The following is a 23,935-nucleotide window of genomic DNA, read 5'->3' as shown; positions in this document are numbered from 1 at the left end:
ACAACTAACATAAGGTTATTTCTACTAGGTAAAAAGTAACAATGGAAATAACCTAGTGTAAGCTAATTCCAATAGGTTATTTCCATTGTTACTTTTTAATTTTTGGTAATCATGTGACCACATTAAGTTTCTTCATAAGTTTCACGTGAATGCACTCAGAAAGAGCAGTTAGCAGAAAGAAAACTCAGAGTGCACTGATGTACTATATATAAATTCTTTATAATTTAGTGAAGGAAAAAAAAAGATAAAAGTTGCCACTCAGAAATCTGGCTTTGTGTGTGTTACTACCTTATCCTCATGGTTGAAGTCTTGGATAACAAACATAAATGAACATTATCTTTTCAAACATCATGTCTGTTATGCAGGATATCAACTATGAGGACAAGTAGTAACACACCCAAATTTCCAAGTGGCAACTTTTACCTTTTATTTGAATTACATTCTTCTTTACTAAAGTACTTGATATTCCCATGCTATTAGTGTCCCAAAGAAATTGATCGCTTTCTCTTCCTACTTCAGTTTCCCCATTGTTTCCATCCTACCTGAAGTGATACAATGGACATAAAGTTATCTACAGAGCACTTCTCTGTAGCTCTTTGAAAAAGATTTTTTTTCTGAAAAGCAATTGTCTTGCTTTGGGTCTGCTCTTCTTCTTCTTCTGCTTATTTACCCTTTCAAAAGGAAGGTTTCTCTTTTTTTGCAAATGAACATTAGGTTCAAGTTCAAAATGATCAAGCTCATATATCTATGTTTTTAATCCATATAACGGGAAGGTTTAAGTGTCCCACTTTATGGTTGTCTCACTTTTGAATTTCATGTATGTCTTTGGTTTGGTTCTCTATCTTTTAATTAAATTTATGTAATATGAGTTTTCATTTAAAGTAATGTTATTTCATTCCTTCTGACATGTTAGAAATCAGTTTCCTTGTGATGTATTAAAATGTGCATTAGTCTTTATTATACTTTTAGTGTATCTTTGAATTTAGTGGGTCTTATTCAAGATAATGTGCTATTATTTCTGAAATGGGTTACAAGTATCGACTTAATTTCTTTCTGATGTATTAATACATGCATTTGTTATGTATACTTCACATGTTATGTGAAGCTATTCACAAGTATCATAAATTCTGAATTCCTTTTCATGGATGGAGGAGATATGCCACGTAGTACTCCACTTGTTCACAAATTCCTTCAAAGTATGGAGGAATTTGTTTTGGAAACTTCTTTCACAAGGTTTAGATGCTACTAAACCTTATGAAGAATAGATCTCTATATCTGAATCTAATTGGGCATATTTGGGATGCTTTAGGGAGACCAAATAGTATATAAACATAACCTAACCTATCATCATATTAATATTATGCTATGAATAGAATACCCATTAATATGATGATCCTGTTTAGGTTGCTGACAAAATAAATAAATATTCTGCATCTACATTCACACATGAAAGAGTTTTTAGGAATACATACCAGAAGTACACAAAGTTATAATTGGAGCCAAATGATTTTGTGATAACTGAGGAGGTGGAAGAGAAATTGTTAAAGCTAAAAGTAAGGTGCCTGTGGCTGATGGAATCTATCTAATTATATTAAAAGAAGTGGCAAAAAAGAGATAAGTACACCTTTAGCCACAATTATGAGAGTAGTATGGCATGTGATGCAAGAAAGCAAGTGTATGAGCTTATGCAGCATCAGCCAAAAAAAAAAAAAAATCACACCATTCCCACCAAATGCCTGTCCAGTTCCTCCTTTCTTGTTGCCCTTCTCTGTACACGCTCAAGAAAATCTATATCCTTCCTAAAATGAGGCCTCCAGACCTGTACGCAGTACTCAAGGCATGGCCTGACCATTGACTTATACAGAGGGACAATCACCTCCTTTTCCCTGCTAGCAAAATTCCTGTATATCATTGACAAAACCCCATGACCTGGCCTGGCAGCCTTGCAGCCAGGGCAGGTCATGGGGTTTTGCATTGCAGGTCTGCATTGCTCAGAAAAAGTCATATCTGACTGCACAATTACTCCTAGGTCTTTTTCATTTTCTACCACCTTAAATGTAGTACCACACAGTTGGTACGTTTTTCTGGGGCTACTTCTACCATCCTTGGACTAAGGGAAGGTGTCTTCTGATTGGTGAAGCACCTACGCTACTCACAAAGGGAGATCAAAGAGCAAAGTGAGTAATTACAAACCTCTAAGGTTTGTAATTACTCACTTCTGTTCCAGGTAAATTAGTGGAGTCAGCAGTTAAAGAATGCAGTATCATATTGACAGGAATGCAGTCATACAGTAATCATAACATGGATTTTTTTTAAGAGGAAATCTTCGACTAATATGATTAGCTACTATGATGCAGTAACAATAGGAAATAGATGAAAAAATAATTTTGGTATTAATATACTTCGATTTCAATAAAGCTTTTGATTCTGTTCCACACATAAGACTGTTGTACACACTGGAGCAATGTGCCATTGCATTGGGGCAAATTACAACAAACTATGGATAAAGGGATGGCTAACTAGCAGGAGACAGAGACTGGTTATTAATATGACAATACAAAGATTGGCAGAGTGATTAATGATCGGAATTAGAATATGCTATTGCAAGAAAGACCTATAGAAGTAAGGTAGATAGGCTGAGAAGTGGAAATTGAGGTTTAATACTGATAAATACAAGGTGCTACATTTTGGGCAGCAGCAGTAGTAATTCCAGAATAACATACCAATTGGTTGGTATGTTATTCTGGAATAATAACACACTAAAGGTAGTGTAGAAAGAAAAAGATCTGGGTTAATTGGACATGAAGTTCTCAGAACAGTGCAGGCAGGCTGCTAGAGAAGCCCATTGGGTTCTGATAATGATACACAAGAATTCTGCCAGCAGGGACAAGTAGGTAATTATTCCATTGTATAATGGAATAATACAATTTACAAATTGTAATACAAATTGTAAAATGGTTAGGTCAGATCCCAAGTAATATATACAGGTTTGGAAGTCTCAATTTTAAGGATTCCACACCATAATAATTTAAAAACTCTCTCTATAACAATGGTGGGTGGGCAGGAGGGTTTGAGCAAGTGAGTGAGTGAAGTGAGTGATCTAGCTTTTGGAGAGTTTGCATAAAATCTTGCAAGCATAATTACTGAAGTGTCTCAATATCTCTGATCTTTGAAACGATACCTATATTGTTCTTACATAGGATGCACATGTCTTGGAACTAGCTGAATTTCATATACATGGGACTGTCTGCTATTTAGTATGCAATGCAGTAACTTGTATATAAAATGATGACAATGAAAGCATACTTGTTGAAAGGACAAACAGATATGATTACACTAACTGCAACAGCAGCAACGTATACTAATAATTTCAGAAATTTCAAAAAGTGAAAGGTTTTTAAAATCCAAATCTTGACTTTTCCAATCTCTTTATTACTCATGGATACTATTTTCTGTCCATTAAATTAACCATGTACAATGCCAAGAGTAAAAAGCACATTGCAGTTATGAGTTTGCATGTGCTTAATTATATTACCTTTCACTATGTGCAACTAAGAAATCATAGTGACAAAAGATACAGAAACTTTTCAAAATTTTATAACAGAAGAAAATTTAAGGTAAGTGTCATTGCTGTCGTTTAATTTCATGTGCATCAGCAAGTCAGGCCATATTATGCTGTTGTGTGCTGTCTGTTCAAGTGTGTTCATGGGCTGATTAGCATGTTGTGTAGGCTGAAAAACTTGGGATAATTCCCAAGTTTTTCAGCCTGCACAGCATGGAGATGGGGTAGGGTTCCCCCTACAAGATGGAGTGGGGAGGACCCTACTCCATCTGCATAAGATTAGGCAACTACAGCACTGATTGAAGAAGACTAGAAATTCCTCCCATCATTAATGGGAATCAAATCTGACTTCTCCAAATGAGTGACAAGTGGCAAAGCCAATATACTGTCACAGAGGAAAAGATAAAGTGGTCCTTGAATAGAGAATGGCATTTTCTTCCTGCTTTCTTTAGGATGATTAAATGTGTTGAATTACATTTGTGTAGATGATTTTTGCAGACTGAAAACTATTACTGTATTTTTAATCTCAACCCTCTTTGATTGCTAAAAACCAGTTTTTCCTGCATCTAATTGTATAAGATCATTTTACAAATTAAATGAATAGAAAAATCTCACACATATATCCATTTTGAGAGTAGGAACTTTGAAGTGTTATAAAAATGCGGATAACTGAAGGTTTTTCTTGTCAGCCCAACCCAATTACCATATAGCAAAAATCATTGTTTTTGATTTCACCAATGTTATTAAATTAATTAATTAATTATTATTATTATTAACCCTCTGTGGTCTAATGTTATGCTGTGCGTGACATCGCAAAATTCCACTCCCACTCCTCTGTTGCATCCAGTGTGCCCAACAAGCATTTCTGATTAAGGAATTTGTTTTCCAGATGTACTGGTGCAATTATTGTACTGTGTATGTATGTATCGTGTGTGTGTGTATTTGCCATGGGTGGCACCCAGTTTCGCATCCATCTCCACCTGTGTATTCTGCAGGCATACTAATCCCTTGATGTTGACCTGAATGTATTAAATATGCATGCATTAGTGTATGTGTATATATATGGTATTGAATGGAGAAGTTGAGAGTTCTATAAAACTGCAGGAGGAAAAGCTACCATCTGTTTCGAAATTTAAGTATCTGGGATCGAACGTTGAGAGGGATGAAGGATTGAGTGCAGAAATACAGCACAGAGTGCAATGTGGATGGCTGAACTGGAGAAAGATGAGTGGGTGCTGTGTCATAAGAAAGTTAATTGTAGAATGAAGGGAAGAGTGTATAAAACTGTGGTTAGACCCGCATTGATGTACGGTGCTGAGACATGGGCGATTACAAGGGTCCAGGAGAAGAAGATGGATGTGTGGTGTGATGAGGAAGGACAGGTTAAGAAATGACTACATTAGAGGTATGGTTAAGGTGGGGCCTCTTAGTAAAAAAAATACAGGAATCTAGGTTGAGGTGGCTTGATCATGTGGAACAAAGAAGTGAGGAGTATGTAGGGAAGAGGTGTGAAAAGATGGAGGTGATAGGGAAGAGGAAGAGACCTAAGCTGAGATGGAAGGACAAGGTGGCAGAGGATTTGAAAGAGAGAGGAAGCCCTGGTTACAAAGGAATGGAGGAAGAGAATTAAGGAAGGGAATGCCGACCCCATATGAACGTGGGAAGAAGGCGAGGACAAAGAAGAAGTGTGTGTAAATGTAACATCAGGCTACTCTACCATCAGACAACAGCCCCTATATGGGCAAGTGCTGCCTGACACCCAACACTGGTGCATGGAGCCGAACCTGCATCAACTAAATACTGTCTGTGTAACATGCACTTTTATCCCACACCCACCGGTGGAAGTGCTAGACCAGTGTGTGCCAGCAATCCTGCTCCCAGGCTGCCCAACCTGGGAGCCAACAAAAAAATAAATAAATAATAAAATTAAAGTTAAAAATAAATAAATAAAAAAAATAAAATTTAAAAAAATAATATAATAAAGCGCGTGTTTTCTCTTATTAAAGACTTGATAACTAAATTCCTGGAGAGCATTATAGTACAGCTTTGAAGTGTTATAAAAATGTGGATAACTGAAGTTGTTTCTTGTCAGCCATGTTCGCAACCTGGTCTTAATTCAGGTATCACCAATAACAGTTGGTTTCTATAATCTGAGTAAATACTACACTCATACAAAATATGATGCCAGGTTTCCCCAGCACCACAACAACAATTAGGACTCGTCACAAGGCCAAATTTAAACAGCCTGTCATTTAATGACCCATGCCCTGTCAAAATGTAGTAAAACTTTTGGTGGTCTACCAGGATCCAGTTTCCCTTTAAATACCATCCTTTGAAGAAGATACTTTAAACCTACTAGATAAAATTTCCTCAGCCCTTTCTTCTAAAATTTTCCTGGATCTATCAGGAATACGCAAGGCAAGATCACTGGCATATGCCACTTTGTAGCAAAACTCATGTTCTAATGATAACCATTGGTGAAGTACCAGGTTCCAGAATACAGGGCCCAACACTGAGCCCTGTGTGTAACCTCTGGACATTGCTTTTATAAACACCTTGTGCTGAGCCTTCAATAATGTCTCCCATTTAAATAACTAAACACTACGCACAAGTTAGTGAAAATGCATCATATTAGTATGCAGCTAAACTCTGAATTAGCAAAAATATGCAAAAGCGGCATCATTTAAGTTATATCTCATATTGTGAATACCTTCACAACGAGTTGCCATGATATTGCATTACTTCAAATAAGTAACACTTCACCAAAGGAGAAGACTGTTGTTACTTATTCTCAGCGGATAACACCACCCAGATGGCACCATTTCAGGGCTATTTAGCCCTTCTTCGGTGGGTGGGTGGGTGATTTTTTTTTTTTTTTTTTTTTTTTGATTTGGTAGTTGTTGGCGCATCGGCGTCTGTGGCCATATTGCACCTCCCAAGGTTTTTGTAGTACTTTGATCCAAGCCCGAGGCAGGAATCGAACCCGCGACCTTTGGGTTGCCGGGCAGGTACTTTACCCACTCGGCTAGCCCGGTCGGCCGGGGGGGTGGGTGGGTAGGTACCCTAGTGATGCAATGATGATCAATAGTGATGTACCCCAGTGATGCAATGAAACCATAGAATTGTGTATATGAGAAGTCAGATCTCCAATGGCACAACCGCAGAAAGTCCCTTTGTGAAACTATATTGGTTTACAAACCTGAAGTTTAATTCCCCAAACAGATGATTTAATCTATATAATATCAGCCTCTCATAAAGCTTTCCTATATTTGCCAACAAACAGATTGGCAGGTATTCCTGGGGATCACTCAACTTCTTACCAGGTGCAATTATTCTATTACCATCTATTTACATTTCATATAAACAATCTGAAAAGCTAAATCCATGTTTACTGATGTTTATATTCAATTATTAAGTGCATGCAGCCTTGTTTTTTTTTTAGACTCTTTCAGTCTGATTATGAAATTTATTTCCAATTATGAAATTTTTTTCCCCACTACACGGACTGAATTATTGTACTATGATTTCTTTATAAAGTAGTGTGCAAATTAATGGAAACAAGCCAGTTATTTATAGATTAACATTTATACATTATAAAAGTGGAACTCAGTAAGCAATATGGCCTTCTTTGGCTGAAATAAGTTGTTTCACTCTATTTGGCATAGATTCCACCAGTTTTTGACAAATTTGGCATTTGTGGATCGTCAAACCAAACTTGAATTAAGGATTAAATAATTTAACTTCTGTTGTTCAGTCCAGTCCATTTTTCTCAATTTTCCTTTACAGATTGCCCACAAATTTTCTATGGCATTAAACATGTAATGTCATTTTCATGAATGAAAGCTTTAACAGCTCTCTAAGAATGGCAAGGTGTGTGAGATCCTGCTGAAAGACACATGTCGCTGAATGCAGGAATAACACGTTGCAAATATTTTGTACCATTCGCCATTCCATCAACAGGAATAATGTCACAGGGTCCTTTTTCTGAAAACGAACCCCAAAACATCTTTTTTACAGGATAGGTAACCATCTGTTAAATGTGCATTTCAGAAAACCAGCTCTCCATCTTGTTTTCAAACTTAACAAGGGTGCCTGCCTTGAACAATAAAGTGAGTCTGTCTTGTCAGAAAATAGCACTTTCTTCCACTGTTTAGTTGTTCATCCAATATATTTCTTTGCCCAATCAAATCATTTTTTATTCATATTTGCTGTTGCTGTTAGAAGCTGTTTGGTTGGAGGGCACCTTGCCTTTCAAGAGCCTGCAACATGAAGTCATGGACATGAATTCCAGCTTTGGCAAGTTCTTTTTTTGAAGATCAAAACTTGTTTTCTGTGGGCCAATCTTAGATTTTCTTAAAAGGAAATCTCTGACTGCACTTTTTCACTTTCTCCCACAGGTGCCTTTCCACTCCGGAGAATGCCGACCCAGTCTATTTTGCATTGTAGAATTTTATTTACAGTACTCACACTTACTCTACATGTTTTTGCTATTTCTCTTTGAGTCATTGGTGTGTGTTCAGACAACATTACAAATTTTGTTCTTTTCTTTAGATTGAATCCATAGCTGAAACATGAAAAAACACAGTAAACCACAAAATTGCAAAACTTATATTAAAGCAGTGCTACTCTGTTTAATATAATATAATTTGTTGTGAAGTTACAATGTGATTTCCTTCCCACAGCTTTCCAAAGTTTGGAAAACTGTGGGAAGCTTTCCAAACTTTGGAAAACCAAAATTTTCTGCATCATGAGTGCTTGTTTCCATTAATTTGCACACTACCATACTTCGTATATAGAAATGATTATAAAATCAGTTTTTCTGCTGTACTGCCATCCATTTATAATTCATATAAACAATTTGAAAAATTAAGTGGATGTTTATTAATGTTTATATTCAATTGTTAACAGCAAGCCTTTCTGATCACAAAACAAAAATTGTTAGACCTTTCTAAATAAATTGAGTGAAAAAAACCCCAGGAAACTTACAAATAAGACAGTTTACAACTGTTCCATATGGTGTGACTGGGTTTAGGTTTCACTAAATGAACTAAAGGAGATTTTTGAAGTTATTATCAATAAAGGACTAAATGAAAAATTAATATAAAAATACTGGCCTAAATAATGGACAGAAAGAATTAAATTTTTCAAGAATGTATTTAGCAGGAAGAGATTTCCATGGATAGTTTGAATGTCGCATCTCTGCCCACTCACAAAAGGACAAACAAGGAATTCAAAGAATTCAAATTCTAAAGTAAAAAAAGACAAAAAAAAAAAAACAATCGTCAATTATCCAAGTGGAAGGTATTACAAACATTTGCTTCTAGGAAGAAATAATGAATTAGAGCTTTTAAACTGTTTTCTCATGCTCTTTTAGATATTAGCTCATGTAAACCCAAAAATAAATAATTTTTGAACATTGCATTTCAAATAGTCATTTTTATGATTGAGAGCTAGAATGCATGGGAAAGACAGTGAAAATAATACTGGACTGAAAAGGGTTAAATTACTCTAACTAGATTTATGTTAACTGCTCTGCTAAAGTGGTTATTTATTTTTTTTTTTTTGGATGCAGGCTTCAATGAAATATCTTCTTTTTTATGGTAGATTATACTAATACTTTGGAATTCATGATATTAAGCCTGTGATTTTGAAATAGGAAATGATGTGCTATATTACTTTGGGACATGTTTCCTCTTCTTGTATACGGTAAAATTAAAACCTCATTAATTCAATGTTTAAGGGACAAAAATCGATTCAAACCTGCTTCAATCTATTTTGATTTAAACAGGTTTAGTATCTGTACAGAGATAATAATGTCAGTATTAAAGAGAAATTTTTAGCCAAATACTTTCAATAACATTCCACCAAATTTTCAATTTTCATTTAAAATAAATTTTTTTTTTTTAGAATTAATCAATATGAGGAACACTGTAACATGGAGAAATTCAATTAATTTCTTGCATAATAACATATTGCTAAGTTTCGTTTTCACTGCAATTACTAAACACAACTTAATGTATGCAAGATCTATGTTAAAGTAAGTGCTATGTCATGTACTGTGTATAACTGTTCATACCTTCTAGAGAAAGAGAAAGGGAGAGAATCCATATTTTGGGATATTATTTGCTGTATAATCCATGCAGAAAGTCACGATCCTTTTTTCTTTCTTTTTATTATAGTTTTTTTCTTTCTTTTTTTTTTTAGAACTGTTACTCATTCAGTGAACTTTGTAACATAGGGTGGACTGCTCTTACAAACTGCAGCTACATAAGCTGGTGATATATCAAACTGGTTGTTGGCTCATGCATTTGCATGAACTGGTAACCAATCTGATATCACTTTAGAACATCTGGAAAAATGTATGTTTGATTAAATGTGTGAAATTTTACCTTGGTTGTTGGAATTAAATGTGTTCTTTTCACAAAAAATAAGTCACTATTTATGGAAGACATTAACAAGGGAAGCTGCTTGAACGGAAAAGATTACATGCAACTATACACTAAAATAAAGCATAACCAAAAAAAAAAATATATATATACTGATTTTCAGGATTAAAATTTTATAACTTTCATCTTTTAACTTGGATCAACAAAGTAGAATTAAAAACAAGAGGATGCTCCAGAAGGCTTCCATGGTTAATCTCTTCTGTAAATAGCAATTTATGTGCACAAAAATTAATTTAATTCCAAATTATAACTAAATGTCCATTTTTTTCAGCTATACCCAGATAAACACACAAACACTGGGCAATTTCTATCTCTTTATTCTCAGCTGTTTATGCATGAACTAGTTACCAGTTCACACAAGCACTTTATGACAGCTTACATAATGTAACTTGCAAGAGCAGTCTGCACTAAAGTTATAAAATTCATTGAGAAAGTGATAGTGCTAAATAGAGAAATTCCACCTTTTTGTGGCATTTCTCATGGATTAAACAGTAAGTAATAACCCAAAATATGGATACTTACCTTCTCTATCTCTCTCTTTAGCAGAGAAGTACAATTATATATAATGAACAACATGATTCTTGTTTTAATGTACATCTTGTACACTGAGATGCATGTTGCATGACTAGTATATGGTGGCAAAAAAGAAACAGCAATTCTTCTAATTATACGTGAGAAATCAGGAAATGTTTCACACAACTCAATAGTTGATTTTTTTTTTATCCTCAACTGCAAAAGTGCTTTTTTCTCTGAAACATATTTACTGTTATTCTCTCTCTCTCAGATTAAGTGTGTACATGCAATTACTTAGATGTAGTACAGCATCTGGGTTGGAAAATCATGCATCTTATACTGTTAACGATCAATGTATTTTGGTTTCAGTGATGCAAACAAGACATGTACACATGTTACATGCACCCATAACATGCCCTAGAGGTATGTGACTTTCCCCATGATTCTGCATGCAATTTTTGGAGAAGTGGATAAAAATGTAAATTTGACATTGAGATACTGTATACATAAAATAGCAATTTTTATAGTTTCATTCAATTTCGTTATAACAATGTCCAAATGTAGTTTATTTTGGCAGTTTTTTAAAATCGCAACAAGCTATTTGCCCAATTCAAGGCACTCTGCATTTTACTGTAGAAATATTTCAAATTATCTGTACAAATGCATATAAAACTCCATATCATTAGTTGGGGAATGGTAGCAACTTTGAAATATACCACATTTCAAATCCAATACTGAATTAACAAGGATATATTGTAGAAACTTTAGAAATACAGTTAACAGAAATCTAGGTGGAATGACAATTGTTCAAGCATAGATAACCCTATTCTAAGGTGTGCAAGACCATCCAGAACCAGAATACCACCATCATCACAGAACCACCCCTGGCATCCCTAATTAACAAAAATAGTGGAGCATATCACTATAACCAAGTACAGGTTACAACACCCAATAATGGTAAGATATGAACATCAACACCAAACAACAACTGGAGTGGGTATCCATGTTACTCCCCATCCTCCACTTAGATGTTCAGCACAGTTGGCAGCAAAAGGCTTCCTCCGCCAAACACCCGCAGGCTAATCTGACTGAGTAACCCAGGACTACAGACCTTCGGCAAATTCTGAGGGTGCAGTATTCTATGAACATTTCATTTCTCTCTCTCTCTCTCTCTCCTGTGCTACTGTTCATTGTGTTCCTGACTGGATTCCAAAATGTAGTGGTTGTACTCTGCAAATTCATTTTTGTTATTATATGTAATGTTTATCACAGGGCTTAAAAAGTGATTTCCATGTGAAGGACTGGTGTTTCGTCTACAGAAAAAAACTGGCAAGGTGTTATAACTATTAATGAAATCTTGCAAGCTGATTCATAATGATGCATATTTTAGGTCATTAAGTAAGATAGAATGTATAGAGTCATAAAAGATTCTAACATTGTCATCAAGTCTATCATTTTCTGAGTTATGACTTGATTTCTTCTTATACATGAGCAACCATCTCATCATTTGTACTGCTGTATGCCCATCTAGATGGGGATCATCCTCCACCAATGCACATCCTTCCTTCAAGCTCTTTGTGCCATTTATACAATCACATCAATGTGAAGAATTTTGATACACATCTCTCCAAGTTTCACACAAAACAGATTTCCTTTGGACTGGAGAAGTGTTGTTAATACATAAAGGTGGTTATTAAGTGAAGTGAGTAATTACAGACTGGTCAGTCGGACTTCAATGGTAGGGAAAATCATGAAGGCAATTATCAAGAGTGCAATAATTTAAAGAGACATTTAGATAAAAATGGAATTCCAAAGGATACAGCAACACAGTTCTGTTAAAGGAAAATCATATTTAACTAACCTCTTTAATGATTTTGACACAGTTACTCACAAACTGCAATTAGGAAATAATTTCAAAATATTTTTATTTGGAGTTTAGCAAAGTGTTTGATTTATTCCTTCATGAGATGTTCTGTTGGAATCACAGGAAAAATCCTTAGACTGATCGTAAGATGAATGCAGAGCAGGAGGCAGAGAGTTGTGATTCATGTTTACTCTTCAGGTTGGGCTAACATAAAAAAGTTACATTCCCCAAGGATAGATACTAGTTGGTTGGTTTTTTCTTTTTTTTTCTTTTTGATTTTCTTAAATGGCATCAATAGAGGGCGCGATGTCAAAATTTGTAAAATAGTTCAGCACCAATCAGAGCTTTTTCTGAACAACTTAGATAAACTACAGGAATGACCAGAAAATCCAGCTATATTTTAATGTAGCAAAACAAGATTTTACACTTGGGGAACAGTGATCCTAAAATAACTTTACACTTGGTGGGCTAGAATTAAAAACAGTAGAGGAAGAAGGGGTCTGGGAATTACGATGTATATGATCATTAAAGTTCTCCTAGTACAGGTAGAAAGAAAGGGCCACAGTCTCCTATCATTTAATGTATTGAATAGCTTGTAGAAATAGGGAAGTCATAATCCTACTATATAAGGCAATTGTGAGGCCACAGTTGGAATACTTTGTCCAAGTGTGGAGATCGCACTTAAATTCAAGGAAACATTTATAATATGTGGTAAGAACTAGGCAGATACTTTAAAGGGGGGCAATGACCAAGTCTAAGGTTCTAGGGAGGGTGAAATGAATAGAGGTAAATTTTTGCTGTTATAAACAATTCCAGAACTAGGGGCCATAAATTCAAATTGTGGGGAAAGAGAGATTATCTATTTATTATTAATAAATATGGTGCGGCAAATTAATAAAATTTGCCGCACCAGCCAAAAAAAAAAAATTCTGAGTTAACCTGTGAGAGAGAGAGAGAGAGAGAGAGAGAGAGAGAGAGAGAGAGAGAGAGAGAGAGAGAGAGAGAGAGAGAGAGAGAAAGTAGAAGGGAATTATCAAGAAAGAGAAGAATGATAATATCCAGCTCAGGACCCTGGGTGTGCCAAGCCCATACTCACCAGATATGAGCCCCTAGGGTTGAGAATGGATTGTGGGAAGCTTTCTATTAGCCAGAGAGTTGTCAATTACTGAAGTAAGTAACTGCACTAATTAACAGCCATGGGTAACTGAGGCTGACTGCATGCCTAAATTCAAATGTCAACTGGATAGTTAGGTACATATTTATATTTGTATTTAAGTAAATACATATATAAATATGTATTTAAATAAAATACACACATAGCAGTTTAGTTACTTTTTTATACATTTTATTTTAACTTTGATTTATTATTTTTATTGCTTATTTTATTATTATTAACTATTTATTTATTATTATGGTTTGACCAGTGCAGCAAAAGCCTGTGGCTTCCTTGCATTTTATGGTTAATAATTCCAAAACCTGATGTTTTTTTTGCTTTAGCTGAATAATCTTCAAAATTACTAATTAAAAAAAAAAAACTGAATATGTTTACAATTACGAATAATTTTCATAATTACAATTATTCTGAAAATTATGAATACTAATCTAATGAATACTGCTGGAATTATACAAAGAGCTCACCTTGCTATAATGTGCAACATGCATTTCGAAAGACATTCATTGTTACAGGATTTTACTACATTAATCTTAGCACAATTCTTAAAAGACAAAGAGTATGAATCTTGCCTTTGTCCAAATGATAGTCAAGCCTTCTGATCTTTTTCTAAAGCCATTAGTTGCAAAATTTGTCAATCTATACTTCCACTCCTGCTAGGATAAAATGATGTAGGCTTTCACAATGTTACGTATTCTGTTGAATATTGAATGAATCTATATATATCTGAAATGCTCCGTGTAACACAAAGTACTAACTACATGGATGTTTTTGTCAATTTCAAAATGGATTTCATTTTGAGTGGTTATTTTCAGCTGTCTACATCTATTTAAAAATGAAATCGTAGAGAACCTGCCACTTATGGGTCCACCCTATATTCAATGAATACAAAGTATCCAGAAAAATAATTTTTATATTATCAAGTTAATATGCAACTTGATAAGTTCCTGGCATTTCTGACAGAAAATTGTGAAAAATAAACATAGGCAGTTCTTGCTTTACAAGTTCCTGTGGTTAAGGAGTTTTTTTTTTTTTTTTTTTTTAAGTATCAACAAAATCAAAAATATGAACGTTAATTGCAAAAAATGAATATTAAACATTCATAAATACTGCATTTCAAACCAAGCATGTAGCTATACGATATGTACGTCGCTTTACGATATTAACCCACTACAATTGTATCGAGAAAATATCATAATGTGAATGCAATAATACATTGTTTTTTGGTAATTCATTCCACGACCTCAGAAGTTCAAATTTTCGCTATATAACTCTCCAAAAGGTCATTTTTATAGTGTAAATTATATTAGTTACCAATTCAAACCATTAAATGCACTACACTTCCATCGTTATAAGAACCAATTTTGAACGGATTTATGATATTTTTCTAAAGCACATTTCTGGAAGTCACGACCATAAAACAATAAAAACAATTTGCACTTTCCGGTTTATTGGGCTTTTTTGTTACTGCAATTTATAATTATATTATTTATATTATTTGTTATATAATTTAATGTTATATAATACTGTTTATTACTAGTTATAAACAGGTAATAAACTCGATATATTGCATTTGCCAAAATACCAATAGCTGGAATTACATGGTTTTTTGTTATTATGGTGAAATATGTTTCCCCTTTACTGAAATCTTCAATCGTATAAAAAACATAAATAAATTTTCAGAATCATCTCTTCATTCCTTTTTTTTTTTAAAATTTCGTAAATTTTTTACTCCGAGCAAATTGTTAGTTGCAATTTGTGCGTTCCGTTAAAAAATGCTTATGCATGCTATTGAAATTTATAAAGAAAAGAGAAGATTATCTTGGAAACAAATGCCTCTTGAAGCATTTCTGAAGAAGAAAACTCCTTGTGCAACAAACCAATGAGTGCCAAGCCAATAATGAGTGATCAACGAGTGTGCACTTAGTCGATGATGATGAAGAATAAACATTCTTTAACATTTGTAAGTCATAAATAATTTCTCTATTATTATAATTTGCTTTATTTTACAGGCAATGTTTTCATTTCTTTTGGATAAATCAATCATTGTTTAGACAAACTAATCAGCTAACTGATTTAATTGTTGATAACGTACCCCCATTTTTAACATCATGTCTATGGGAAATAAATTCCCACTTCACGACCGCGCTCTAGGAATGAATTAACTCATAAAGTCGAAAACTACCTGTATATCATTGTTTTTTTTTTTTTTTTTTTACTGTCTCCTGTAAACATAATTAATTTTCACTGGGCTCAATTGCCTAGAAAATGTGTCTTCACAACAGCTCCCTGTTATACTTTCAAACAAATGATACTGCTAAAAGATTGATTTGTCAACCTCAATGCCAAAACAAGCAGTAATAGCAGTGTCTCAGCTTTTAAATAAATGGCAGATTAGCCATTTTTCTGGAAGTAGTGCGATACTAGGCAAATCATTATGAGGGGAAAGTTTGTTCTGCTATGAGTGATAAAATCATTGCATTAACTGGGCATTTTCAATCCTGCAGGCTGCAGACACACCTGAAAGGTCACAGGCAGTGTGCTGCCTGCAAACACTGAAGTAAATGCCATACACTGCAACATTTTCAATTCTCGTTTAGTCTGCTGCATACAAATACACTGATTACACTCCAATGCAGCAATGCATGTGTTGTTTCGAATGCTCACCTAGTATTGCTTTTACACACTGATGGTTCTATTGTTTTCATCTAAACAAAGCTGACTTATCAGCATTTTACTTTTCCTCTAACTTTTGCATTGATGATCTCAGTATTCTTTTTCTTCTATCTTACCAAACACATTTCACTCAATGCCTCCCTTAGCTTTACAAGAGAAAGACATCGGAAGAATTCTGCATAATCTTGATGCCGAGAGGTCTCCACTTATCCTTGAAAACTTATGCTCATTTATTAGTCTTTTGTGTTGCCTTTTTAAACTCTGATTATGTTATGTTCTTCCTGTTACAAGAAAATTTGCTTATATCTGCCAATTCCTATAAAGTGTGACAAACTCCATCCTTCCAATTATCAAATTGCATTTACACCGTTCCGTCAGCCTCAAGTTGCTTCCTCCACATGGAAACAACTCCTCTGCATCTAAAAAACTTGGTTTTCTCTTTCGCTCTCGGCGTTACGTTTCTTCCAAACAGCTGCTCACTCTGTATAAATCGCTAATCCGCCCTGCTATGGAATATTGTTCCCACATCTGGGGTGGTGCCCCCAAAACCTCTCTCAGGCTTCTTGATTCCATTCAGAAGAGGTCAGTTAGGTTAATTAATGATTCAACTCTAACAGAATCTCTCCACTCGCTGTCTCATAGACGCACTGTTTCTGCTGCATGCCTCTTCTACAGATAATTCCATGGGCACTGTTCTTCTGAATTAGCTTCTATAATTCCCGCCCTCTCTTTCAAAACAGTCTGAACACGTGCCGCCACAAGCCAACATCCATTTACTGTCCAACTTCAAACCCACAGAACAACTTTTCATCTTCCTCATTTATTCATTCAACTGCCGTTTTCTGGAACAACCTTCCTTCATACGTATTTCCTGAAAATTACAATCTACAGAAGTTCAAGTCCAATGTCAACAAATATCTTCTTTCGTCTTCTCAGTCTCCAACCCAAGCACGGTACTAAGTACTATAGGTTCTAATACCTCTCGTGTTTGGGGTTCACATAAAAAAAAAAAAAAAAAAAAAAAAACTCATTCCAGTAACTCACCGGCAATAATAACTTCCTAGAATCCAGTTTATATCTTTTTCTAATTAGTATTATATTGCCTTTGGCCCACCCCAAAAAACTCTTTTAATTTTCTTTATTTGAATTTATGGTCTGGAAGACTTGTTTGTGGAAGAATGTAAAGCTGTTGGAGTGGGTGCAGAGAAGAGCAACAAGATTAGTGATGGGAACGAAAAGTGATCTTACCAGGAGAGGTTTCAGTTCTGCAAATTACAGCATCTTCAGACTATAACACTTGCTTCATCTGACTGAGGTGTTTATAGCTCTGAATGGATTGTGTACGCTCAATGCCGAAAAATCTGTAATCCTTCCTTTTGCTCAGACTATGCATATGAGGTGGCATAAATACAAATTTAGGAAGAATGGTTACAGGATACATGAGCAAAAATTTGCCTTCAGCCAGCAGATAATTGATTATTAGAAGAAACTTCCACCTGGTGTTGTAGAAGTGGTTCTAAGAATGAAGTTGGTAACTACAGACTGGTTAGTCTGGCTTCAGTGGTGGTAAAAATCTTAGAGGCAATGATTAAGATTGCAATCCAGGAATATTTAGATTGATATGGCATTTTGAAAGACACACTCTGTTTAAGGGAAAATGACGTTTAACTAACTTAGTACACTATTTTTACACAGTTACTCATGAGCTGGATTTAGGGAACAATTTTGATATAGTTTATTTGGATTTAAGCAAAACATTTGACTTGGACCTTCACGAGAGGTAACTGTATAAGCTTGAATAGGTTGGGATTACTGGTAAGATTCTAAGATGGATTGCTGGGTGGCTGCAGGGCAGAAGGTAGAGGTTGTGATTAGTGAATATTCTTCAGATTAGTGTAACGTCAGGAGTGGGGTCTCTCAAGGATCGGTTCTTAGACCACTGTTGTTTCTCATTTTCATAAATGACATTGACGATGGGATAGAAGGCGGAATGTCAAAATTTGCAGATGACATAAAGATTGGTAAAGTTGTTAATGATCAGTGTCAAGCAGCACTCCTTCAGGATGACTTGAACAGACATCAAAGATGGTCAGGGTAGTGGCAGCCATGTTTCACTGCTGCTAAATGCAAGGTCTTATACTTGGGGAATAGCAATCCCCAAATAAATTATACACTTGGTGGGGTTGAATTAAAAACAGTGGAGGAGGAAAGAGATCTGAGAGTTACAGGCAGATATGAAATTTTCTGAACAGTATTTTCTGGCAGCCAGGAAAGTCTATGGTATCCTATTGATGTTTTATCGAACATTATCCTGTAGAGACAGAGATGTCATTCAGGTCCAAAGATGGGCAATTCGAATGGTGAGATCAGCAAAAGGATGACAGTACAAGGAAAGACTCCGATTACATGGGCTACAGGGCTTGGCAACCAGACACCTCAGAGGTGACCCAATTGAATTTTATAAGACTCTGAGAGGGATTGGCAAAAAGAATGAAGGTGGAATTCTCACTGTTATAAAGAATTCCAGAACTGGGGGGCACACATTGAAATTACAGGAGTTGAGGCCTAGATTAGATTGTAGGAAGTTTTCTTTTAGCCAGCTGATTGCTGGAACAAGTTGTCCTTGCAGGTAGTCGAGGCTGACAGTTTGAATAAATTCAAAGGTCAAAAGGATAGTTACCTGTTTGAGGAGAGAAACATATAATTTGCATTTTCTTATCTACTTCATGGTTTTTTTTATATATATATATTTTTTGCCAGTGCAGCAAAAGTCTGTGGCTTCCTTGCACTATATGGCAAATACTATTACTACTACAAGTGGGTATTTTTGAATAAATTCAAGGAAAAACTAGAAAAAATTCCTAGACGGGATGGATGGATGATATAGAAAGTATTGGTTTTTTATTTATTTTCTTTATTTTTGGCTGATGTTGTATAGGCTTGCTTTCCTGAATCATTTCCCACTACTAATATTTGTAAATAAATTGCCTAAAAATTTATTCCATAGTACAGAATCCCAAGTGATGAATCCTTACGGAGCAGCAGTTGAGTAATCTGCTCTAATATACTTGGTTACCATACTGTATAGCCCGCATATTCAGCCTTTCCTCATACGGGTGCACTCTGTGCCCCAACTCACAAGGTGTTCACCACTTCTGGACCTTTTTATGAAGCTCAATGCCTTTTTTCAAGCATAGCCTTAATATGGTACATTCTATCAGTATTCCTAGTTTAGTCTCACAATATACACTGAGTGATCACTGAATCATAACCATCTACCTAATACTTTGTTGGTTCTCCTTTTGCTCTCAGTATAGCAGTTATCTGACATGGCATTGATTCAACAAGATGTCGGAAGCATTCGGGAGGTATGGCCAACCAAGTTGTGTGTAATGCGGTCAGCAATGCAGGTATGGAGGTGATTGGTGTATCCAGATGCCTGATATGCCTTTCCACAGTGTTCCACAAGTGGTCTATGGAATTGATATCAGAAGGAGTTCGGAGGCCAATCGATATGCTGGAAGTCAGAATTGTGTTCCTCAAACCATTCCTGCACAACAAGTGCCCAACTGTTCGGCACATTGTCATCTTGGAAGATACCATCACCATTCGGGAAAAGGTGTAACATAGTGGGGTGTACACAGTCAGCAAGCAGTTAACGATAGCAGAGACCACTTATACGTTGTTCCACATGCACCAGAGGTCCAAGTTCTGCCAGAGAAACATGCTTCACACCATACAACCGCCTCCACCGGCCTGCATTTTTTGATACCATGCATGATGGATCAAGAGCCTCATGTTGTTGACACCAAATCCGTACACGACCATCCATGGTGTGGAATAAATAACGTGACTCATCCGACCAGCACATCTTCCAGTCTTCTAACGTCCAATTTGCATGCTGTTTGCGCCAGGAGAGTCTTTTATGCCAATGAACCTTGGTTAGGAGAGGATGCCGTAGGGGTCGTCTGCTGGTATAGCCCATACGTGCGAGCGTGCGATGCATGGTCATGCCAGATATTGTTCCGGGTTGGCCCATATTGTATTGGGTAGTCAACCCTTCCAACAGTGCTGTGCCTGTACGAGTCATCGAACCTGGCACTCACCTCTAACATCAACATTTCGCTGACCTTTGCAGTTTTGCCATCGGGTCGTTGTTTGACCATTTTGATGCCAGTCCTCATACACTTTAACAACGGCGGCTCTCGAACGCCCCACCAGTTCAGCTGCTTGGGAAATCGAGGCACCAGCTCGTCGAGCACCCACAATCTGTTCTTTATCAAATTCCGATAAATCCTTCCTTTTACCCATCACACTCAGAATTTTACTACCTATTGAACCACTGACACCTTATCTATGCTATGTCGGTCGACTAACTCCGCACTCTCGTACCTCACGTGGTCAACGGGTCGCATTCAGTTTTCATAGGGGTGGTCATAATTCAGTGATCACTCAGTGTATACTGAATTATAACCTGCCCACCTCTATAGCATGTTATCAAGCAAACATTTGATAACACACCTATAGGACAGCTGATGTCCCTCTCCATGCTGCCTTCCTGTCTGCAGTGCAGAGAGAAATTTGTGCCTGCCTGGATCATAACTCCTAAATATCTCTATTTCCATCCCCCTTCCCCTCATTGTGTGTGTATAAATCATTTTGGGGTGGGCGCCTCCGTAGCCAGGTGGGAAGGAGCAGCAGTGCATAGCACACGCTTCTTGATTAGACCAGGGTTCAAGCCCGTCACCACCAAATACAGAGGATGCGGAAAGGTCAGGGAATGACCACCGCATATCCCGGAGCAATATGGCCTTAGTTGCTAATGCTCCTAAAAACCAAATAACAAACAATTTTGAGGTGTTATACTCCAAAATGCAAAAAATTTCCATTTTTCAGAATTAAAATAAAGCTGTTATTTATCTGACCACTGGCAAAGCTTATCCAAGCCATCATGAAGGAAGACTGCCTGGTGCTGGTCATTTACCACCCTTTCAAGTTTCATACCGCCTGCAAATTTTGACAATACACCTCTATCAGTATTCCTAGTTTAATCTCCTTCACCAATACCATTTAAGAATATCAGAACCAACAACAAAATTGTTAAATTTACTTTTAATACTAGTCCAATGTGAAGAGTTAATATTAATCACAATCATCAGCCTATAGTCGTCTTACGGCCCACTAAGAATCTAACAGTGATCACACAATATGTTTTATTTTATAAAATAACCTCTCATGCAGAAGTGAGTCAAATGCTTTGCTAAAATCCAAATAAACAATGTCAAAATTATTTCCTACAGTGACTCTCCCTGGATCTCTAATACTGATAAATCTGTCTTATTGTCGAAATTGCTCCTACATCTGGGACAGTGTCTCCTATCTTCATCTTTTAAAGCCTTACAGTTCTATCACATGTGTTTATTCAAGTCAATTAATGATTTTCTCCTACAATCTCTGCTCATTACACATTCAGTTTCTGTTTCATATGTTTTCTAGAGATATTTACAACGGAAGTGTTCTTCTACATTAGCAAATGTTACTGTACATCTTTCTTCCAAACATGTGGATCAACAAATCAATATCCCTTTCCACTTCAGCTTCAAACTCGCCAAAATACTTTTCCTCTTCCTTTCTTTGGAACAACCTTCTTTTGTTTGTATATATTTCCTGCAAATTATAATTTTCAGAAATTCAAGTCCAACAACAAGAATCTTCTGCCTTCTCAACTTTCAACCCACATGTTTTACTAGAATACTATAGCTATCAATCACTTTCAAGAATATTGCATAGAATGAACTTCTTTTTAAATTAAAATGCTTAATATACTTACTTCTTTCTGTTATCTTCTTGTTCTCTAGTATCATTCCTCTCTGCTCAGCAGTAAGTTGATGTCTATGGAGGAAAGGATTCTCTACATTTAGTTTCAGTTGTTCTTTCTCCTGAAATATATGAATTGGTTTGAAGTTTGGAGGAAGTGAAGGTAGTGGGTATTGCTTTCTCTTAGGAGCTGGCTTAGAAGCAATGCAAAATCCCTCTAAAACTTTTCCTACATAATTTACAGCTTCCTTAATTCCTAAATGATATAAAATAATAAAAAGAAATCAGTATACAGTAAACTGATATTAATTTTTATGAATACATTACTAAATAATAGAAATAGTACAAAAACCAATTTAACTTTGCAGCAAAATTGTTTTTTTTTTTTTATATATTTTAGAACACTGCTTACTGTTATAGAGTGTTTCATTTTTCAGCTCTCCTAGCAAGCAATTGGACAGTCAAGGAGGAGTGGTGTGAGCGGCCACAGAGCAATTTCCTTTACTCTAAGCATCAACCAACATATGCTCCCAAACTAAATATTTCAATTTGAAATCAAGAGCGGTGAATGGGAAAATTTTGAGACTAACACCAAATAAGCCCTCTCTTCAGAGAAATTGCCAGATCTGTAATATAGACCAGCCACTGAAGTTGCTAAATATGTTGAGGAATCACTCTACAATGTATGTCCATGAGCAGAAAGAAACCTGTCCTCAAACCAATCCCATGGCAGAAAACAGAAATTGCAACTCTTGGGAAACAAGTCCAAAAGGCTGGCCAAGAATATTATTTCTGAAAATTTGTTTTTTCAGGTAGTCAGCAACTTCATGGCCAAATGACCCAAAAAGTCACTGATACTTAAAAAAAACAAATTCTCAGAAGTAAGGCGGAAATATCCTTTAACCACAGAGAAGCAAACACAAAAAACCTAGAGAGAACCAGTGTTAAGAGTTAGGAATATAAATCCTCCAGAACTAGCCCAATAATCACAACTGACAAAATTAAGCACAGCAAATGCTATAGCCCAATATCACATGAAGGCTCCAAGGAAACAATCAATGTGGAGTCATCTACACAAAAAAAAAAAAAAAAAATGTCATGGTTACCCATGATAACAAGAATGAACAGCATAAAAACATAAGGCAGAAGAACATACACTACACTACTGCCAGTAGTGAACTGGAGTAGAGTATGATTAAAGAGGCCTATGCGCTCCGGATTCATTCTACTAAAATTACAGTTGCTCAGAGCGAAACGGATACAAAAATATAGATTGTAACAGGTTTAATAACAAGAAATATACATATATTAGATTAGATACATAAAGCTTTCGGTTATCTAGTTAACCTTCTTCAGTTGATATGAAATGACAGTTAGAATGGAGGCGTGTACTGCCAATCTGGTACTCAGATTGGTCCTCAGATTCTCAGTTTTCTCCTCCAGAGACAGTCAGAAATCCTTAATGTCAATTATTAACTGCTGATATAAATGAAAACTCAGAACCTGGAACATACTCATAAAAAAATGCCACACAGTGAGATGTGGAAGTAAAATGTGTGCACCACACCCACACAGGTGAGCATGTGCCTATGTGCGTGCGAACACTTGACTGAATGACAGGAGGGTAAGGGGTTGGTTGGTTATTGGGAGTTTTATGGCGCATCAGCATCTAAGGCTATTGTGCACCAAGTCTAAAGTAGGGGACAGCAGGTGTGCACTATCAGTCACCTGACACAGAACAGTGTGCAATACTTTTGTCTAGTGATCCACCCCAGTAATTGCACCTGCCTAACAGAGGGTGTAATACAGCTTGTGTATGCTGTAAAACAGCATTTGGCCAGTGACACCAGTCAACTTTAACCCTGCATCCCTTCCTCCCTGTATGG

At 36.0% G+C, this 23,935-nt stretch overlaps 1 protein-coding gene across 3 annotated transcripts in view; it reads right to left on the bottom strand.

The window, feature by feature from the left end:
• Positions 1-23,935, bottom strand: part of LOC150080960 (G patch domain-containing protein 1) — a 242,313-nt gene that overhangs the window by 104,757 nt on the left and 113,621 nt on the right. For all 3 annotated transcript variants that reach the window (XM_090381880.1, XM_090381879.1, XM_090381878.1), the window contains one exon: positions 22,063-22,305. In XM_090381880.1, coding sequence (XP_090238006.1) covers positions 22,063-22,305 — 243 coding nt within the window. The remainder of the gene's footprint in view (positions 1-22,062; positions 22,306-23,935) is intronic.

Source organism: Mastigoproctus giganteus, chromosome 9 (genome assembly GCF_048544385.1).
Source record: "Mastigoproctus giganteus isolate SK-2022 chromosome 9, ASM4854438v1, whole genome shotgun sequence".
Classification (NCBI taxonomy): Eukaryota; Metazoa; Arthropoda; class Arachnida; order Uropygi; family Thelyphonidae; genus Mastigoproctus; species Mastigoproctus giganteus.
Note: the sequence above shows the minus strand (reverse complement) of the source record. Positions and strands in the feature narration are given on the sequence as shown.